General features: G+C 51.1%; 7 protein-coding genes across 7 annotated transcripts; 5 read left to right on the forward strand and 2 right to left on the reverse strand.

Moving 5' to 3' along the window:
- Positions 1-350: 350 nt before the first annotated feature.
- On the reverse strand, positions 351-3,804 carry STEHIDRAFT_151927 (26S proteasome regulatory complex non-ATPase subcomplex Rpn2/Psmd1 subunit; the record flags this gene model as incomplete). The annotated part of the gene is made up of 9 exons (XM_007298909.1): positions 351-872; positions 924-1,103; positions 1,159-1,824; positions 1,879-2,556; positions 2,614-2,736; positions 2,789-3,166; positions 3,227-3,357; positions 3,413-3,600; positions 3,659-3,804. 9 exons carry the CDS (start codon positions 3,802-3,804, stop codon positions 351-353), a joined length of 3,012 nt encoding a protein of 1,003 aa, XP_007298971.1.
- A 165-nt stretch (positions 3,805-3,969) lies between these two features.
- Positions 3,970-4,644, forward strand: STEHIDRAFT_117600 (X15341 cytochrome C oxidase subunit; the record flags this gene model as incomplete). The annotated part of the gene is made up of 5 exons (XM_007298910.1): positions 3,970-4,105; positions 4,160-4,187; positions 4,249-4,271; positions 4,329-4,501; positions 4,557-4,644. 5 exons carry the CDS (start codon positions 3,970-3,972, stop codon positions 4,581-4,583), a joined length of 387 nt encoding a protein of 128 aa, XP_007298972.1. The 3' UTR covers positions 4,584-4,644.
- Positions 4,645-6,173: 1,529 nt separating this feature from the next.
- On the forward strand, positions 6,174-7,794 carry STEHIDRAFT_164861 (uncharacterized protein; the record flags this gene model as incomplete). Its single annotated transcript, XM_007298911.1, has 9 exons — positions 6,174-6,296; positions 6,401-6,602; positions 6,674-6,716; positions 6,773-6,953; positions 7,021-7,129; positions 7,188-7,362; positions 7,436-7,556; positions 7,620-7,703; positions 7,783-7,794. Coding segments are annotated over exons 2-9 (825 nt in total), but the record flags the coding sequence as incomplete, so codon positions are not given.
- Positions 7,795-8,439: 645 nt separating this feature from the next.
- On the forward strand, positions 8,440-11,431 carry STEHIDRAFT_89768 (ATP-dependent DNA helicase; the record flags this gene model as incomplete). The annotated part of the gene is made up of 13 exons (XM_007298256.1): positions 8,440-8,517; positions 8,587-8,644; positions 8,708-8,751; positions 8,815-8,993; positions 9,058-9,142; positions 9,197-9,375; positions 9,428-9,719; positions 9,779-10,026; positions 10,086-10,098; positions 10,161-10,352; positions 10,406-10,487; positions 10,544-10,777; positions 10,840-11,431. 13 exons carry the CDS (start codon positions 8,443-8,445, stop codon positions 11,334-11,336), a joined length of 2,178 nt encoding a protein of 725 aa, XP_007298318.1. The 3' UTR covers positions 11,337-11,431.
- Positions 11,432-11,586: 155 nt separating this feature from the next.
- On the forward strand, positions 11,587-16,817 carry STEHIDRAFT_164863 (nucleoporin; the record flags this gene model as incomplete). The annotated part of the gene is made up of 19 exons (XM_007298912.1): positions 11,587-11,818; positions 11,875-11,985; positions 12,042-12,138; positions 12,189-12,604; positions 12,658-13,627; positions 13,681-13,871; positions 13,928-14,033; positions 14,101-14,272; positions 14,334-14,443; positions 14,496-14,628; positions 14,685-14,759; positions 14,814-14,890; positions 14,948-15,407; positions 15,471-15,613; positions 15,671-15,932; positions 15,987-16,107; positions 16,167-16,274; positions 16,341-16,483; positions 16,550-16,817. The coding sequence occupies 19 exons, from the start codon at positions 11,587-11,589 to the stop codon at positions 16,775-16,777; spliced, it is 4,155 nt and encodes a 1,384-aa protein (XP_007298974.1). The 3' UTR covers positions 16,778-16,817.
- A 358-nt stretch (positions 16,818-17,175) lies between these two features.
- On the forward strand, positions 17,176-17,737 carry STEHIDRAFT_44322 (uncharacterized protein; the record flags this gene model as incomplete). Its single annotated transcript, XM_007297875.1, has 4 exons — positions 17,176-17,221; positions 17,291-17,404; positions 17,468-17,601; positions 17,669-17,737. Coding segments are annotated over 4 exons (363 nt in total), but the record flags the coding sequence as incomplete, so codon positions are not given.
- Positions 17,738-18,137: 400 nt separating this feature from the next.
- Positions 18,138-18,632, reverse strand: STEHIDRAFT_46622 (uncharacterized protein; the record flags this gene model as incomplete). The annotated part of the gene is made up of 2 exons (XM_007297949.1): positions 18,138-18,506; positions 18,564-18,632. Coding segments are annotated over 2 exons (438 nt in total), but the record flags the coding sequence as incomplete, so codon positions are not given.
- Between the last annotated feature and the right edge of the window lie 1,901 nt (positions 18,633-20,533).

The raw sequence follows: 20,533 nt of genomic DNA on the forward strand, positions 1-20,533 counted from the left end.
ATAACCGCGTCTGGACAAAGACACAGTCACATCGAGTCACATTCGTGACACTCACCGTTCTGTCGCCACATGGGCCACAATCGGTCGCAAATCGTTTCATCGATTTCATCATGCCTCTTCACACCACTACACTGGGGGAACGACTGTCTTTCCCCTCCTATGGATCTGATTCGAGAGACTATGCCTCGCATTTTCAGATTGTACTAGGAGAAAAACAAAATACAGATGCATTGCAGTCCAAAACGCGAAGGATGTTAATTATTCTACGGTACACTACGTATCATGGTCAAACGGATACTAGAACAATAAAAAGTCAGCCTATTGCACACAAGACAAAAGGACGAAGACGATCATACCTCGAACGACGACGGTGGTTCTGCCTCCGGTCCCGCCTCCAACGCCGCTGCCCAACCAGTCCGTGGCGTCGCACCCGGTGCCGGTGCCGGAGCCGCTTGCTCGGCGGGCGCTTGTTGTGCAGGTGGCTGAAGGTCGACGAGCTCGGCGGGTTCGTCAGGCTTTTGGTCCAGGAGCATCAAGATACCTCCTCCTCCAGCGTATTTTGACGAAGAAGCCGACAGCGACGCTTTGCCAACCTTGCCCTTGCCACTCGCCGGTGCCGATCGTGTCGAAACGGGGCGCACGGGTTGGTAACGGCTATCGGGTGACAAGGTAATGTACGCGAACTGGGCAGGCGTGACGCGAGAGAAGTTGGACAGGTTCTCTGAGGTAGGTTCTTTACGCTTTGACGCTTTGCCATCCTCGGGCAAGTTCGAGATTGAACCGTTAATGGGGGAAACATCGCCATGTTGTCCGGATGAGGATGGCTCGTCGGACTTCATCTCGACGTCGTTTTCCTTCTTCTCTTTCTCGTCCTGAACGAAACCATAAGCACAAGGTCCGGGGAACAAGTATCAAAAACTAACCGTGTCCATAGCCTCTCCTTCTGCCGCAGCTTTTTTCCTTTCGCGAGCCTTGACCTTGGCAGTGGTCGAAAGAACAGCGGTGGCAACCTTCGTGGCAACCTCTTTCTTCGGTGCTTTGGCAGAGGGTGGGTAGGCGAACAGGCTGGGACGAGCGTTCGAGATGAAGTCGAATTGCGGTACCTAGAATACGTGTGGTCAGCCCGTAAATTTTTGAACAAGAGTGCGTTCGGATTACCTTCAGATCCTCGTTCAAACCGATGATTCCAGTGGGTTCGAACGCCAAGCACGCACAATGTGCCAGAGGGTACCAGTACCAGAATTGGCAGAACATCACCATTCCAACAATAGCGCTGGTGTTCTTCGTCCCTGCGCGACTCTGAAGGCTGATAGTGACATTCCGTCCACCGGCATCGATGAAGCTCTGGCCCAATGCAGCACCAAAGCGAGCCATGGGGTCTTCGTGCTTGTCAGCGACGATCTTCGCGTACAGTGCGCGTGTAGACGCCATGGAAGAGGAAGAGGCCTCCGATTGCTGGACAAGGATCATTCCGAGGGCGATGAAGGCACCTTGTCGGACGAAATCGACGCTGTCCTTGGTCATAGGCTCGAGGATATCCACAGCATCCTGAAGACCTGTACCTGCGCAAGCGATACCCAGAGCGAGCGTGGCACCACATCGTACGTGAGGGTTGTAACTTTCGCTCAGGAGCTGGACGATGCGAGGAACCTGTGTAGGATTCTTGAACAAGAGGAAGGCCAAGGATGTGACTGCCGCACGCCGGACATCATCAGACGTGTCGGAAACAGCGATGTGCAAGAGTTTGCGGACAGCGTCGTTATTCGATGTTCCGGCATACGCGAGAGCCAGGGTGTAGACGCCACCATACCGCAGGATGGGATCCTATTAGGACAGTCAGTAACCCTAAGTTTTTCTGCTTCTAATGAATGTGCGCACCTTCTCAGCCAAAAGTTGTTCGGTGATCTCGTCGGACTCTTCTTGACGGCCGTAGTATAGGAACGCAAGGCCAATTGCGAGACCACGAATGATCTTCTCGTGTTGGGTCTCCCTCGCGTACTGCAACATCTCCGCAGAGCAGGCACTGTCTGCGGTGCCCAACATGATCAACCCGATTGCGTATCCCGCCGCTTCACCAGCAACAGCAGAGTCGGTGAACAAAGTCTGCTTCAGATCATCGTACGCTTCCTGGTTGCGACCACCCATGCCCGCCACACCCAGTCCTAAAGCGGCACCATGTTGAACGACCTCTCCTTGGGCAGCTTTCAGCGTTTCCCTCAAGTAATTCTCCACCGTATTTCCGCTCCCAACTCCAGCATGAATCAGGCCAAGCGCGTAAAGCGCACCACCTTCTGAGTATGCAGCGCCGGGAAGGGTGCTTTGGGACCCGTCTTGGTTGGGCAGGTAAGGGCCGAGGATGATCATGCCCTGTTCGAAATTGCCTTTATGAATGACACCGAGTGCGGCCGTGGTAGTGAACTTCGACCAGTTGGAAGCGAAATTGAGCCATTCGAGATTCTCCCGCAAGAATATATCCGAAGTTGTCCCAGCGTGCATGAAAGCGTTCTGGAAACTCAGTGCCGAGTGATATACGGATGAGCGTGGTTCCAAAGAGTCCTGTAAAATGATCGAGTTCAGTGAGTGGGAGTCAGGAGTAGTGAATGAGTTAGTTACCTTGGTATTCTTCAGAATGAGTAAGTCGGTCTTGTTGTTGCGCTTCAAGAATTCGAGGTACAGTTTGACGGATTCTTGGCCACTCAGAATTTTTCGAATGGTGTCAAATATGGGCTTCGAGTCCTGAGGAAACGGTAAATGTCGGTCGATTGTGTTTCAATCAGATATTGCTTACCCCGTCTTCCTCGGGCAATTCGTTACGAACACTTTCCAGGAAGTCTTGGGCGCCACCCTCTACCAAGTCGAAGGCAAGCTGATACGCAAGCAGCTTCTCCCCGGGAACCAATGATACAAGGAGAGGTGTGGTAAGTGATGGGCTGCTGAGCGTCACCAGAAGCCGAGTCAGAGAGTGGATATGTGGTGACTTCGAGTCCGTGGTAGGCGAAGGGAAAAGGCGGTAGAGGAAATTGAGGACCTCGTCGCGGTACGAAAGCGAGAAGTTGTTGTCGAGGACTGCCTCCATGGCGTACGAGAGTAGGGATGTATCATTGGTTTGTGAGTATACTTGCTCGATGACATCGAGGCGATGAGACTCAAGGGCGATCCCTACAGCCTAGTAATCAAAACACATGGTTCAATAAGATTCTTGAGGGTACCACAGGTTCGTACATACCTGCCGATACTCGCCCTGCTCTATGCAGTGGCGGAAGATTCCCTCAATGATGTTGCGGAGTTGGGAGTCGATGTTCTTGTCATTGCCAGCCTCTTCTGAGCGTGCTTGGATGTATTGGTCGATTGCTTTGGCTGTTATGCACTAGATGTCAGAAAGTATAGCCTGATTCATGATTGTACAACTCACAAATAATCGTCTCAACATATTCCTCCGAGCCTGGTGTGCGGCTGTCCGTCTCGAACGCGTTTCCAGCACCGAGGGCAAAGGATAGGGCCTCATCGTACTCCTCCAGGTAATAGTAGACCTTGCTCGCAAGAAGTGCAGCAGATGATCGAGTATCTTGAGAAAGTTCCTTGCTCTCATAGAGTGATTCACTGTGTGAATTCAAATGAGCCCGCGAGCCAAGCAAAGGAGACAGACGAAAGAGCGCACATGAGAGCTATATACTCTGAAATTTCGGCCCAAAACTGAGGGACAAGGGAAATAAGCACTTTGAGAGCGTGCTCCTTGAGTATTGGCTCTGGCTCTTCAAGCAGAGCAATTGCGCCAGCGGCGGACGACTGTGGGCGAGCGACCATGACGAAGGGGAGGAGGCAAGGGAGAATGTGCGTATACGAGACGCGTCAGCCTTGAACGACGCGCTGTGGCTGAACCACGTGCGTGCGAATTCTGCTGCTGACATAAGCTTTCCTGGCCACCGTCCGTTCGCGCCCGCCGTCGCTATCCTCAACATTATCCACACCATGTCTCTCATCGCCCGCAACGCTCGTAGCGCCGCACGCGTCGTTCCCAGGAACGCTCGCTCTTACGCCCTCACTGTCGAGGCCCCTGCTAAGGAGTGGGCCGCCAAGCGCGAGGCCATCAAGGAGCATGCCAATGGTTTGTGCTATCGCCTTCATCTCCATGCCCTTCGTTCTCAACCAGTTCACGTAGGCACCACCGATCTCTGGCGCAAGATCAGGTCAGCACATCTGCAATATTTCTTGTTGTCCACTTATTGACGTTTGGTGCGAACCGTGAAGTTACTTCGTTGCTGTTCCTGCAAGTGCGTACTCTCTCTCTATCCGACTCTTCCTTCATTCTGACATTCACCCGTATTCAGTCGTCGCTTGCACCCTCTGGGTTCGCAACACCGAGAACGACCACTCCGAGCATATGGACCACCTGAGAGCAGAGAACGATGGTCACCTCCCTCAGCCCCCTGACTATCCTTACCTCAACAGGCGCAACAAGCCTTTCCCTTGGGGACCGAACTCTCTCTTCTTCAACCCTCATGTGCGTGGCTTCTGTTTCGTGAATTGGTCAACCATTGAGCATACTCTACACCTAGGTCAACAAGGACATGGGTGCCGAGTAGTTGATTCACATTCTCCCTTGCTTCTTGTAACCGTGCACACTAGCCAATGCAACAGAGAGTTTGTTTGCACTTCCGTGGATTGTGTCTATTCAGAGATGATGTTCTCACTGCCTCTGGGTGCCTCCATTTTCTGCCTTGCCTTTTCGTTACGCGCCCGGTAAGAGCAGAGGCAGGCATCATGGTATCCAGAAAGCGTCCCGAATTTCTCCGTCAACTCCTAGACGTTGTCTAGACCATCATCTGGACTTTCGCTTATTATTGCATCGTCTGCTCTCAAGTCTCAACCGTCCTACGATACACGAAACAATGACCATCAGAGCGTCAGATACACTGCGAGTGCTCGACGGCGTGGGGAGCTCAGCCTATCACATGAAAGCTCTTACATCCTCTGATCTCACCTTGCGCCCGTGTTCGAAGTTCAATCTAGTTTTCGTGACCATGCATTGGACCACTCTCATGACCGACTTGCATCATTTGCGCCATTCTACGGCATGGCAGTGCGTGTGCATCATCAGACAGACCCATTGGGCTCTGTTCGGACGGAGAACATACACCGAAATCCATGGCCCTGCGGATTCATCAACGCCAAAGTAGTACATGATCCCACAACTATGGATATTCTAGTGTAGGTTAGTCGGGATCGATGCATGGGTAAAAGGGCTCCCTCGTCTGATCATCCTACTGCTGAACATGTTGCGGGACGAAGACAGACGCGCTCGTCGTCCACCTGAAGTGAGTCCTTGAACCGTCCCATGCCGACTTCCCTTCCTGCCTAACGTCTGATCCACGCGTCGGGGTGTTCTCTTTGCAGCCCGAAAACCCCTTCAACATCGTTCTCGAAAACGCGGAGGTCCAGGGCAAGACTAATACTGTCTTGACGACATGGTCTTCGACGTCGGCACACGTATTGCAGATCGGGGATAGAGGTGGAAAGTCCTGAAGACCTGCATAATAGCGTTCAAACACAAGCAGAGCGTGGCTACACGCTCATTGCTACAAGAGGGCATACTCCCGCTTGGGAGGTGGACTGCCACATTGGCCTACGATCGCAGTGATATCACCCGGTCTACACCAAGTCTCACAAGGATGAAGAATGTGGATGCTGAGGGATCTCTCGAGGTCGGTGAACCCCAACTAATCCTCCATCCCTTTCCCTTGTTCTGATCTCTGGAAGACACCGCGCTCATCGAAACTAAGATTCGCCCCATCGCTCGCTAAGCCTCCTTTGCGACGGCCTCCCAATCTTCGCTGGCCGTCATCAATCGTTCACGCACCTCTTGGACGACAATGCAAGTGGGATCGCGGATGAGGGTGTCGTGTCGTCCATCATCCTCAGACTGAGGAAGAGAAAGACAGGCTGAAGGACAAGAGCAGTGGACGTTCCGAGAAACGCGAATCTCTCGCCGAGTCCTTTACTACTTCGGTCCTCACGAGTGCCAACTAAACCATCACGAAGATTTAGCGGTTGAACCAGCTCCAAAGCTCGCGGGGGTCAATGATGCGGAGACAAGATCCGTACGCATACGACCAGCCCTACTGGCCACTGTTGTCCAGTTTGTTCATCACATCTTCATACGTTTCGTCTGCTAGCAACGCGTGGCCACAAGGCGGAAATATCTTTCTCTTGTGCTTCTGATGACAATGGCCCTTCTGATTTTGGCCATATGAAGCAGAGTACAGAACTAGCACAGACTTGATAGGCTGAAGACAATGGTAAGCACCTTACTATACCTGGTGTTGCACGGGTCTCCTGTCCGTGCCACATCACATACAGATTGATCCTTGAATTTCGAGCTCTGTTGGACCCATCATGCTAGCATTGCCGCACGTCGTAGGAATATAAGGATCCGACCGATTTTCTTGTCACTCAGTGCACGCTGGTCGTACCTTCTCTCTTCTTACATCCATTGCTTTTGGCAATGTCCCGAAAATCCGCCTTCAACACGTGTCCCCAACCGACTCTCCCTGTCTTGCTTACGATCGAGTTCGTCGAGATTCTATGCCAGACGATATTCTATGGTGCGGTCTACCATCAGCATATCGTCAGCGGTAACAGCATAGCACTAACACGATCCCCATGAATTCCATAGGCATTTTCCTCGTCATTGTCCCTGTATGTGTGCACACATTCTTGTAAGTAACTATCAGCTCCCCTAGTACGTAGTATGATTCGAGCGTACCCCTCACAGCAAGCACGGGTTGAAAGTGCGGTCTAGCGTGATCATGGTCAGCATCACGATGTTCACGTTCTCCATATCGACGGTGCACTGGTGCATCACAGTCATGATGATCACCTCCTTGATCTCATCCTCAAATGTGTCGAGAGATACAGGAAGTCGTCAAGTTCTCAACGCGATCGCTCTTATTAACGTGCGTACACATGTTCTATGATATCTTTTTGATATAGATCCTCATCCCCTTTACTACTTTATATCAGTACTGCTTTGCCGATGGTGTACTTGTTTGGAGAATGCGTGTCCTTTGCTCCTCCTGGTTCTCGTGGCGACACCTGATCATTCCGGTCACCACCCTGATTATGACTTTCCGTAAGTCTACTACTAGTGCTATGAGAATGTACGCATCACACTCAGTCGTACCGGACAGTGTCGGTAATTACGACCATCTCCATTCAAATCTTGATGATTTCAACGTATAGGAATGCGAACGCTGCCGAAACCATAACCCTAAATAAGGCCATCGATGCCAGCCAGACAGCTACCATGGTATTCTCGCTCATCACGAACGCGATAGCCACCTTTCTCGTCGGACGGTGGGCATGGTATGTCAACAAGATCCTTGAATAACCTGTTTATGTGCTCATCTCCATCTGTATGGGTGCTACCATTTCACAGGGAATATCGAAAGTCTATCCGAGCTACTCTAAGTATGACGGTTAAAGCATCTAGAAGCACTCCTGTAGAGCGTGTACTAGCTCTGTTGGCAGAATCGGGCCTCATTTATATCTTCTCTAGCGTACGCCTCGTTTCCTTTTCGAGCTATGACTTCCCGCGCCCGTTCAACTCACAATAGCCACAGATATTCGTGCTTGCTTCATCATTCATACGTGTTTCCTGTGGGACCGTGGGCGACGTCTATGTCCCAATACACTCTCAGATCGCAGTGAGGCTCATTACATTTACCCTCACTCGTTCGGAAGCCTGGTAAAAACTAAGCTGACCCTAATATATGGCTCTTGCAGGGAATGTATCCCGCCATCGTCATGATCCTCATTAACTCTGGTCGCTCGTCCGACTCTTTTGCCTCAAATCGTCGTAGCTATGTGCTAAACAGCACTCAACTCAGAAGAAACGCGGCGGTGTTACCAAACGTCCAATCAACTAGTAGTCAGCTCGGGACTGGACGGGAGACAGAATCAGTAGGTGATGGCATACAAAATTCAATCCAGAGTCAAGGAAGGTTTGATCACATTAATCGTGGCGAAGTTATGAACGAACTACAGATTATGACAGTGTAGTACTGATGGCTCCTGTTCTTCATATTGTTGTTTGCCGGCGTTTTGCCTGTGGCACCAGCCTGCCAAATCCGGAACACCGCTATAACTCAATTGAGAGTCCGTAACGTATGATGTATCTATTGCTGGGTGAAGAAGTTGGTACATGTTCTGAATTCAGTCACCCACAACACTTATGGCCGCGAATCCTTGTCCGTTGCCCACCGAGTTGCCTTGATCGAATGATGAAAGGGGCAGTGTGGCCCAACGATCGTCGAATGTGGCGGGGCTGAAATTGAAATGCCTCTTCACGATCACGTGGGTCGCGTCCTTGAAATGTCTTTGTGCTTTCCTCTCTCGCAAACTTGAATCATCTCCTTCCCAGCCTTCCGGCCTGACAGGCAACCGATGGCCATGCAACAGGCCCACAAAATTCTGAAGGACGTTTGGGGCTTCGAGTCCTTTCGTCTGTCCCAAGAAGCCGTACGTTTCCTCGAGCCGTAGCATAGACACGATTTGACGCGTCCATCGTGTGCTGGGGGGAAATGATAGGTCATCAATCGCCTGCTGGTGGAAAATGATAATGCACTAGTGCTGTACCCTACGGGAGGTCTGTGCATTCCTCCATAGCTGTATATATCCGAACTGACACGTTTGTGGTCTCTGCCTGCAGGTGGGAAGAGTCTGACATATCAAGTCCCTGCACAATGCTTGGAGGTCAATCGCTTCAGTTTTCGTGCTTTGCAACGCTATATGATGCTCACATTCAGTCCTCACTAGGGATTAACTCTTGTCATATCTCCACTCATCGCGCTCATGAAAGATCAAGTCGATGGTCTGTGTCGGCGCGGTGTCAAGGCCGCGAACTTGGATAGCACCCTGGATGTCGCAAGGTCTACATGGGTGAAGCAAGAAGTGTTATCTGGCTCAATGAAGCTCCTTTATGTTGCTCCTGAGAGGTACGAAATCATTCTTACATGAAGCTCGGTATTTAACTCGCGAATTCCTATTCACTGGTCGCAGGTTAAACAACGAGAGTTTTATAAACATGATGAGTCGAGTGAAAATTTCGCTGCTAGCGGTGGACGAGGCGCACTGCATCTCTCAGGTACGCATTGTATTTATCTCGTACTGTATCCATCTCATGTCACCGTATTCGCAGTGGGGCGCAAGCTTCAGGCCGGAGTATTTGAAAATTGCTCGTTTTGCAGAGGAAATGGATGTTGAACGCGTTCTGTGCCTGACTGCTACTGCCACTAAGGAAGTAGCCGACGACATATGCAAGGCATTCCTCATCAATCCAGCAGGGGGAGTATTCCGAACGTCTACGTATCGGTCTAAGTAGGTCTAGTCATCCATACTGATTTTACGCTATACTCACACCTATCGTTAGTCTCGCGTTCCAAGTTCAAGTTGCCGACACTTTGGATCAGAAATTGAATAGTCTTATTCCTCTTTTGAAGTCGCGGACAGGGCCAGCCATCGTATATGTAACCTTGCAGAAACAAGCGGTAGAGGTCGCGGACTACTTGAGGCCACACGGTTTGGAACCGATGGTGTATCATGCAGGACTGCCTGCCGAAGACCGCGAGCGTGTTCAGAACGCCTTCATGAGCTCTGAGAAGGGCATCGTCTGCGCTACGATAGCTTTTGGCATGGGTGTTGACTGCCCAAATATTCGCCAGGTATGTCTTTCATCAACCATCAGAGGCGCCGTTATTCAAAGATACTCAATATTATATAGGTCGTGCATCTCTCAATGCCGAAAACGATAGAGAACTACAGTCAAGAGGTTGGCCGGGCTGGCCGCGACGGTTTGCCCTCGACATGTCTCATGTTCTTGAGTCCAAGCGATATCCCCATTTTGGAGGGTTTTGCACGAGGCGATACGTGTGCAAAGAAGGACATGGAACTCTGGTTGCAGGAGGTGGCGCTCAAGCAGCCAGATACTGACGGCACCATAAACTTCAACCACTATAACCAGACAAAGATGTGAGTCTCAACTTTTCATTATGTCACATGATCTCTCTAAGACCCCGTTGTGTACACAGATATGATATTCGTGTATGACCAACTTGTTTTGTGTTATTTTCGATGAACTTCTCATGTCTCTTTCATGGCCACAGCAAAATGTCTTGAACCTCCTCTATGCTCAACTGGAACTCGACTATAACTATATCCGGGCTGTCACTCCTTTTTATTCTATTTACGATATTTCGAGCAAAACTGCGGACGGCATGAAGAAAGTCATGGCGAGTACCAGCCCCGCAGCGAAGGCGATTCGGACATATTGGATGCCAAAGGGTGGTGGCTATCAAGTGAGCACTCTGGATCACTGGTTTAAACCTGTCAGACCCTGACCTAGCTCTAGATTGACGTGGTTACCGCGGCTAGCTATTCCAAGCTCGACCGGGCGACACTTGCTCGACAGATCACCGATTGGGAGTTTGACGGTGCGTACTGTTTGTATCTATGTCTTGTTGATGTGCAAATAAAATCAAAATTATAGGACATATCTTCTCTAAACCGTCGCAAGTTAGGGTGGTATGTGGCATTACTTGTATTGTTGCTCAAAGTATCCCTCTGACGAGGTCGCAGAGATACGCTGTTCTGGAACCCATACCCACTACCACCGCGGAGATTCAAAACCTCGCCACTCTCATGTACGACCGCATGCTCAAACGGGAGGAGGACGCCATCGAGAAGCTTCGGAAGGTCATCTCTTTCGCGACGAATGACGATTGTGCGTGATGTTGTCCAGAGCACTATTGTGTCCATGTGATAGGCGCTAACGCTCCCTCATAGGCCTACCCCAATCTCTTGCGTCGTACTTCGGCGAAGAGGACGCCGTGCCAGGCGGCTTGTGCGGGAAATGCACGTTCTGCAAGACTGGATCTGGCATCGAGTTTGACCCAGCAGCCGAGGCTAACCCCGATCCCGCCCAAATCCGTGCCATTCTGAACGCCTGCCCCGATCGCGACGATCCACGTCTTTTGGCTCGTATGGCCTTCGGCATCACTTCACCACGCCTGATGGTCAGTAAGTTGTCCACAAGCCACCCACTGTTCGGAAGTATGGGTTCCTGCGACTTCAACGCTCTGGTGGCAGCCTTTGATGTGGAGTGCAAGAAGGCAGGATATGCAAAGTCAGAGACGAGTTTGTCTACACCTTCCTCATCGTATGCGAACAAGCGGACGTACTCCCAGACATCGTCGTACCAGACCACCAAGTCAACTAGGGGTGGAAGAGGAGGCGGTCGCGGAGGCGGTTCCTACAAAAGGGGTCGTGGAAGATATTCTTGAGTGGGTGTTGGTCGTTGCTATCTTACATACAGGTTTCAATTGCACACTTTGTACAGCACGCTGTAATTTCTTGCTTCCCTTATTGTTATATTATTGTCTCCAATCACAGTTTCGTACGCCAGCGGCCACACCGGACACTGTGGCAAAGCCTGCTTGATTTGAAATGAACAGTCACGTGGTCGCAACACGCTTCGGTTTTGCGTGTTTAGGAGTTGGACACTTACTCTTCGCGCTCACTGTCGGGCCACCCATGGCGCTCTCCTTCAGGCCCTCAGCCTCATCTACCCACCCACAAAATGCCCTTACTTTCTCCCAGCCATCGTCGTCTAAGAATGGATACTCTTTCAGGAACTCACAGCCGCCACCCAAACCTGCGCCAACCCTCGACTTGCCTGCCTTGCAAGATGCCAGTCGCGTCCTCCAGGACCAATTCGCGAAGGATGCACGACTGGTGCCGGATTTGGGGGAATCTTTGACTGTCCGTGCGTGTAACTTATGTCTTGGGCTGTCTGCTCAGCTTCTAATATGCATATTGCAGCTGGGGCGACGTCTTCGTTCTCGTACAGTGTCTCCCCAGATGACTCTCGGGTACAGTTCCAGAAACGGCGGTTCATCGACATTCCAGCGGAGTTATGGACACATTACACCAGTGCGTTGTGCCTTTCGTGTTCTACAAGTGAAGCTGTCACCGACATGGTATCACAGACTCTCACCATAACACTCGAATGGACATCATGCCGGAGCTCGAACGCGTATGGATATCTATTGACCATAAGCTACTCCTGTGGGACTACGTGGATGGGTCTGTCGCTCTCTATCACCGTTCTCTCATCCATGCTCATTATACTACAGGCAGACCATGAGCACATTTGAGGACCAGCCGGACGTCATTCAGCATGTTGCTTTGGTTAAAGCAAAGCCTGGAATCTTCATTGACGAAATCAACTACCTGCTCGTGATCTGCACTGCCGTAAGCGTCGTACTTCTCGGAGTGTCTTCTACCGACGTTCCTGGTACGAACAACCGCACACGGAAGGACATTAGACTATACGCCACGGATTGGTCAATATCTGTCGACGTGGACATGGGTTCCGTTGTTGGCACAGAGGATGGTCGAATATTCATGGCAGGCCAGCAGGATGGCAACCTGTACGAGCTACATTACCAGGAGAAGGAAGGCTGGTTCGGGAAGCGGATCCAGCTCATCAATCACTCAGTAGCCGGCGTCCAGAGCTTTTTACCGCGTTTCTCTGGTCCTAATCACGAGAGTATGTTGCATCTTCGCGGGATCGTAAACTATGCTCACCGGTCCTCTTTGTAGATCACATTATTGCGGTGGTGTCTGATCCATCACGCAATCTCATCTACACAAGGACGGCGAACAACATCATTTGCGTCTATCAACCGCAAGGCGAGAAGACGGTCCAGCTTGTCCAGACTCTGCACAACTTGTACAGAGCAGCGTTAGACAAAGCGCCTGGCTCCCCAGCAATCAATTCAAAAGCCTTCAAGTTTGTAGGCCTTTACCCAGTCGACCAAAACGAATCGCGCTCTGGCGTCTCACTCATGGCCATCACCGAAAATGGAGTTCGACTTTACTTCTCACAATCAGCCTCGCAATTAGGCTACTACCCCAATGCTGGTGCCGATGGTGCACGGGGACATCGACAACTAACGCTCATTCATGTGCGGCTCCCTCCACCGAATCTTCTCCACCCGGACGAGCAGTCCAATAGCTATCGATCCACAGCTCCTGGCTATGGTGCTCAACGAAACCCGTCAGAGCCAGCATCGCGGCCCTACGTTATAACTCATCTCGAAAACGTCCTGTATTCATCAGGATTGACTATCGCGGCCCAAGAAGGAGATGCTGGTGACGGTAAAGATTTCCTGCTTTGTGTAGCTCCCGAACTGCCGAAGATGGGCACTTTTGGCCAGGTCATGCCACAATATGTGAACACCCCTTACGGCGGTGGAGCTGGGCCACAGCGCCCACCTCTGGTCGAACGTGCGGCGTTGCTCACGATACCCGGACGAACATGGGCTCTGGCAGCCGTACCTCGACCTAAGACAGCGTACGCGGCGACAATCGGCGCTCCAAACACCCCCACCCCTCCCATGACCAACGAAGTGGCGTACCAGTTTTCGGAGCCACCACGCCAATTCATGGTCATGACCAACGAGGGTATGAGCATCCTTGCCAAGCGGAGACCGCTGGACTGGTTGCGGGATGCGGTGGAGGAGCTTCAAGCTGATGGAAACATGCAGGCTCTAGTCGAGTTCCGAGATAGGTACGTCCCTTGAAGTCTTCTCTTAGGAAGCAGCTAACATTGGCGATCGATAGTTTCGGGCGTGACCAAATGTGTGCGATGCTTTTGGCCTTGGCTTGCGGCAATACTTTCCTGGATTTGGGAGATCCTTCTCCCCTAGGGTCTGTTGCGACTCTGCCACCCGACCTCGCGAACGTGGCGAAGCAGGCGTTTTACGATTTCGGTGAAAAGCCAATGTGGACGGAGCGGATGACTTATGGTGCCAGTAAGCTCTCCTATGCTTTAAGCGAGACACCAATTCTGAAATTGTTTCCCCTGAAGGCGACGGTTCAGGCACTGCACTATTCAGCGGGCGTCGAGAAGGCCTTGCCATCTACTTTTCACGACTAGTTCGACCAGTGTGGAAGACTAAGCTGACGCAACCAGGGTATGTCGTTCTATATCTTCCCACTTGAAAGCTGTTGAGTAGCGAGCTCATCGGTGATTCCATGCAGCCCACTCGGTCTTCATGTCAGCAACATTGACGAAGAGGTTCTGTGGATGGTCCAGAAGAACATGTACGCTTTGAAAGATTTCCTCGAGAAAAACCCGCATCTCTTCCACTCAGCAACTGGCGATTACGCCGGAGCGCGTTCAGCACCGGCCGGGGACCAGGAAGCTTGGAAGGTTATCTTCATTGCTTCTCCTTAGAGATCAGAACTTTTGCTGACATAGTGTCTCTTAAAAGGCGGAGCAGCATTCCGTTGCCCAGCTGCAGTCACTTCTTTCCCGAACTATCGAAGGAGCGGCGTTCTTCCTACTCCTTAATGACCATCGGATAGGCGAGCTCATAGCGCAGTGAGCCGACTTTTCCTTATTCTCCTGGCTGCCTATTCCTAACACATATCAGGACCGATCCAGAGACACAAAAGGTTATCACCAACCTAACTTTCGAAGGCCTTATCACAGGGAACGAAGGCGTTCTGGTCTCCAGATCTCTCGTCAACGTCATCATCGATCAACAGATTGGGCAGCAAATTGGGGTAAGTACGAAGCGACTTCTACAGTTCTGCGTGACTCAACGGCTTTGCGATTTTAGGTGGATACCATCAGCGATGTTCTTCAAACCCGCTGTGGGTCGTTCTGTAGTACAGACGACGTTATGTTATACAAGGTGGGTAACTGGCAATACCCAAAACTTCTGCTTCCTCTGAATACTCTCACTCAGGCGAAGGAGAACATCCGGAGAGCTGTCGAAAGTAGCAACCCTACGGAGCGTCAGAACCACCTCAGCGAATCACTCAGGTGAGTAATGGCCTTCTGGATTATGTTCCCTATAGCTTATACGTCCGAGTGCTTCAGGTTATTCATGAAAGGGGCACGTATACTGGATTTTGACAAGCTCCGTGAGGTAATTGGTGACTACCAAGAGCTAAATTACGCCAAAGGCACCATCGAGCTTCCTCTTCATTGTGCGGACGCTTCAGATCCCGATCGACTCGGCCAGGAGTATTGGCAGTTATCGCCAGAGCTATGTGTCGGTTATGGCCTCGTTATGCAGCCCGAAACATCTGCTGCGATCGCACTCGAATCAGGTGGCGATGCCGCTAGGAGAGAGGCCTGGCAGCGACGGGCACAGTGTTACGATCTCGCCTTAGACTCGTTGGAGGTTTTCGAGAGAAAAACAACCGCCGGGAACGAGAGTGCTGAGCGGGTGCGGACCCACGCATACGAATTGGCCTTCGCGAGTTCGGATGAGATGTTCCATGCTCGCTTGTATGAGTGGTTGATCCTTCGCGGACTTGCGGATGAACTCTTAGAAGTGAGTTCGTGCATGTTCTAACTACTCTGCACCATGATACTGATATATTGCATCCGATGAAAGATGCGTCCCGCCTACCTGGAGGCCTTCCTTCAGCGAGATCCTGCCACCGTAAAGAAGTATCAGCTACTCTGGCAGTTCTACGTCAAGGACGGGCAACCACTTAGAGCCGCCGAAGTCCTCAGTGTTCTGGCTGATTCGACACAGTAAGTCTTGTATGTCGTCGTCGGTCTTGCACTATAAGTCTCATTTTGTCCCTTCAGGTTCCCTTTGCGTCTGGTAAACCGCCTAGAGTACCTCACGCTCGCTGTTGGTAACGCGAAATCACACCCTATCGCTGTCAACGGCAGACATGAGTCAGCAATCGCTTTCTTGACCGAACTTGAGGAAAAGCTAGAGGTCGCCCAGGTCCAATTGGAGACGTACAATGCCCTTCTTCATCCCCGCACCACGGCTGCCGGACTCGAGAAGGACACCGCGGAGCATCTCGAGTTATTGGATCGAACGCTTCTCGATGTTTCCGAGGTGCGTTGCTTTGACTGACCACCGTTTGGCCTTAAATTGAACCCTTCTCTCCAGCTATACCAAGTGTATGCAGAGCCCTATGATCTTCATGATATCAAGCTCCTCATCCTGCACGTCTCGCAACATCGAGACGAGAAGATGGTGGTTGACATCTGGAACCGTATATTTGATGCATGTAAGAGGAAATGTATTATTCGTCGATATACACTGTGCTAACGATGTTTTGTACAACAGGTATCAAACGGCACGAACTCGATCCGGCACAAGTAGCAGAGGAGATTCGGGGACAAGTGGAAACTTTGGGACAGCGTTTCTACCCTTCAGACTGCGCATTCCCGTTCCGTATGTTGCTCTAGTCCCAAACCAAGAGTTGTGTAAATAATACTGATGGTCTTCTCATTGTCACAGGCCATGTGACGATCCTCCTCGTTGGGTACCAACTCGAGCACACGGACGTGATACAGCCTGACTGGGTTCCCCGAACGCTCCTTCGAGCAGGTGTGCCCTTCGCCGAGATTTGGGACATTCTCCACCAGTTGCATGACTCCCATGTGCGTCGTCTTTCTTCGAAATGTTTGTGAAGCCTTATGCTAATAACTTTGTCTCTTGACTGTTAGATCCCTCCATACCATAGCTCTCAGGCGTGCGAGCTCCTCGAAGACGCCATCAGCATCCTCCTCCAGGACTGGCTCGACGCCGCGAAACGGTCCGCGGGCGAGTTCTTCCCTGTCGACCGCATCGATAGCGCGGTAAATACGTACTTAACCGAGCTGCCAAAAGCTGCTCCGTCGAGGATACGCGAGAGGTTCGAGAGTATCAGGAGGGATTTGCGGCGAAGCTGGTGATTTATATCGGACTATGTTTTTGTTTATGTTTTTCTTGCGTAACGAGACGAGTTTGGTTATTGATGAACTCGCGAAGTGTGGAGGTACTATACACGTTGAAGAGAGAGTTCACAATTGGTGTTCAGGCCGTTCTGCACCGATGAATTGTTTGAATCCGTTTGTGAGAGGTGTACACGCTTACGCCATTAGCTGTCCTCGTCTTCATTGTCCTATAGCTAACGACGTCTTACGCGGCGTTGTCGATGAGTTTTGCGAGGTTTTACGCCACATTCATCCGGGTGCCACACCGTCATACATGATTCGCCACCCAGTGAGATACATCTTGTCCACGAACCCCAACGTTCACAACCCTCTTGCCTGCAGCCATGAACCCATCGCCATCAGACCGGACGACGATCGAGAGGCTTGACGTTGAAGCACCAGAGGAGAGAGAGGCAAGAATACGTGGGTCCATTCGAGACATCCTGCACTCTGTTACTCAAGCTAATGCTCTCTCATCTTCTGAATCTACAGAGACCATCCTCTCGTCTTTGAATAGCTCTCAAAATACAGGCGAGGCAACGAATGCCCCTATTTCATTGGACTTTGGGAATCGTGCCACATTTCCTGTCGAACCGCCTTCTGAACGTATGTATCCTCCTCACGTTCGGGGTTGCTCATGGTTGCTCATGGGTCTTACTTTTTTTCTAGTCCTTGCTCGTATAGAGGCATTTCTACCAGCACTCGAGGCTTCCAACTCCCAGCTCTTGCAGCAGGCAGAAAATGACCCCCGGAGCGTCGACATTGAACATCTCAACAGAGAAGAGGGGAGGTATATTCAAATGGTGCATGCGCTTTCCCGTAATCATCGTGAAGCTGGATAATCATGACTTTATCGCGCCTACATGATAGGATCTAGGGCTCGGGGTTTTTGAAGAGCGACGGGCGGATGCAGGCAGCGATGACAGCTACACCTCTGACGGAGACGACAACGACGACGACGACAATGATAACTTATCATCTTCATCAAGTGACAGTTCCTCTTCCTCTTCCTCTTCATCCACCCTCTCTTCCGACGAGAGCACGACAGACTCCGAAGCGGACAGTCAAGACAACGATGGACCACAGGACCTGATCTCCCAAATCACGCTCCAAGCTCGGCCTATGCGCCCTCTACCCAAGCGTGCTCGTCCGAAGATCGAAGTTCTGTCCTCCGCAACTGGCAATGAACCTGATAACGACCCGACCGGACCTTCAGCAGTATCATGAGGTGGTTCAAGGGTATGACACTGTCCGAGTCGAAGGCATGTATATGCTGCGAGAAATTCAAGTGAGTGACTTCATACAGATGAGTCGCAGGTCTGAGATTTACGGGATGAAATTACTCCTCCTTTCCATCTGCCTCGTCGCTATCCGCCTCTCCTTCCATGACCTCGTACCCGACCCAGACGACCTCCGAACAGCTCCCACATCCCGCCAGATGTACCCCTCTTTCCAATTCTCGTTCCCCAATCTTATACGTCCCACCGCATCGACACGAATACACCCACATCGCCTCCTCGTCCTCTCCCGCTCCCAAAACTTCATCAAAATCATCAAGCGAAATGACCTGTGCTGGCCTGGGTACTTTTCCACCATCATCTTGCCTCGGACGCCGTGAGATAATGAGATCGTACTGCTCCTTCAGGATTGGATCGGATAATGTTTTGTAAGCATCCTGTATTTGCCCGATATCGACTTTATTTGCGTTCTCTGGTGGTGCCAGGATGGAGGTTGTATATGTCTCGTGACCTGGAGTTGCAAAGACTCCTTGGGAAGCGGAAATACATTTGTCTGGGTGGTGGCGCAGTAAGGCATTGCGGTACGCCGACTTTAGTGTCTGAGCAGAATCCTGGACATCGGTGGTAGATGGTCGCGGTACAAGCCCGAGGACAGCGTAGTAATCTGGTAGTGGCGAATCGTTAGAATCCAGCTTTATGATGCACTGATTTTCAGGCTAATGTACAGGTTTGACTCGAATGATTGTGGATGTCCCAAGTATCGAGCGAGAAATTGGCCTTCCGGTTCCATGCGGGCAGCCGGACTTCCGAGCCGCCAGCCGTGTGGCGCGCCACTGAGACTTCCCCGAACTATGTCTCGGGTCGGCATGTTCGAGTCTGCCTTCGAGTCTGCCTTCTCTCCCGCACAGGTCTTTTTTTCTTAGTTGCACTTTCTATAAAACCTGCTTAGTATGACTCCATCTCTCCACCACTGTGACTTCGCTCTTCCCCGACACCCCAACGACGCTCCTAAATCGCTCAAGGCTTCCCTCTATCGTCATGTTCTCTTCTACCAAGATGCCCTCTCCAGACGCAACATATGCCACTCATAATGCTCCTCTATGTCAACCCAATGGGCTCCATGCTTCTTCGCATTGCCGACCTTGGATCGGCGACATAGGATATGTCGAGGCCAATGCCTTCGTTCGGGTCTTCAACATCCTACTCCCTGCGAGCGACCCGCGACAGTCATCAGAGCTCCCTTCCCTATTCAATCCTATGTCGAGGAGAAGCAAGGACGGTCTGGATAATGTCCAGAATTCATGCACGGGCTCATGTTGTTCATCGAGTGAAGATGGTCGGCCAAGGTGTGCACCAATTATTTTGACACGTCCAGCTCGTGCTAACCTTTGCTCGGAAGACGGTCGTCTGTGACCTTCCAAACTCCTCCACAGCCGAATATTACTCGCCTATTCCGTCGTGACACTCATGGCTCTCAACACCCTACTTGGCATTGCTACATCATGGAGAATGTCAATCGCTGGCGCGATCACTTCGAGAAACTCGGACTCAACTGCCGCTTGGAAGACATGATCCTTGTGACCGGCTTTGACCTCACAACATCCCCTGAGCCCTCCTTCCACATTCCCAGAGAAAATTCGGAGGAGACACTTGTCGGTTTGGAGCTGACAGGAGATAAGCATGACTGCAGGCTTTCTCAGACAGAGCGTGTATTCATCCGGGGTTTCCATTTCAAACTCAACGAAAAAGTCGTGCGGACACCTCCTAGCCCACGCCCGACTCTAAAGGAGAGGCGTTTCAGCTCTACGAGGAGACTGATCTTCCAGAAGGACAATTATAATGCGCCTAAGCAGCCATTAGCACTGTTGATGCTAGACGATATTCTGCAGGTATGCCTCACCTCTCGCTCCTTTACACCCACTGTACCTGAACTCGTCTCCCAATCACAGAGGGCCCACTGCACGATGGCTATCGTTCATGACAATGACTTTTCTTCTTTCATCGTGAGTACACCTGAGCATTTCTCACCACCTCAAACGATGACCTGGCTCCCTACATGTCTTCAGAACAGCCACCATCGCCATTGCCAGCAGAACGACGAACGTGAACTCCGAGCGTTCATGAAAGACTATTTGCGGTCTCCTCAAATAAAAACCCCCATGCATATTGCATCTAAGCAAGGTATGTGTGCTACCGTTCACTTTTTGGACGGAATGTGAACTTACAACCACGTCAAACTTACAGCAGGTCATAACGCTGGTTTCCTCCAGCTACGCACTGAATGTGGTCGGCAACGAAAGTGATCCATTGAAGTTCTATGACCCCGTGTGACAGGATAGCGAGAAGTTTAGATGAACTATATTGCCATAGACGAATCGTCGCACCGATACTAGTAGTAGGGATGGTAACTTAGTATAGCATAGGCCCCCAAATCTCCATACCACCCTCCAATTTCGTCCTTTCCACCACGTCTGAGTAGTATAGCATTTGTCGCTGT

Source organism: Stereum hirsutum, assembly GCF_000264905.1.
Source record: "Stereum hirsutum FP-91666 SS1 unplaced genomic scaffold STEHIscaffold_1, whole genome shotgun sequence".
In the NCBI taxonomy this organism is placed as follows: Eukaryota; Fungi; Basidiomycota; class Agaricomycetes; order Russulales; family Stereaceae; genus Stereum; species Stereum hirsutum.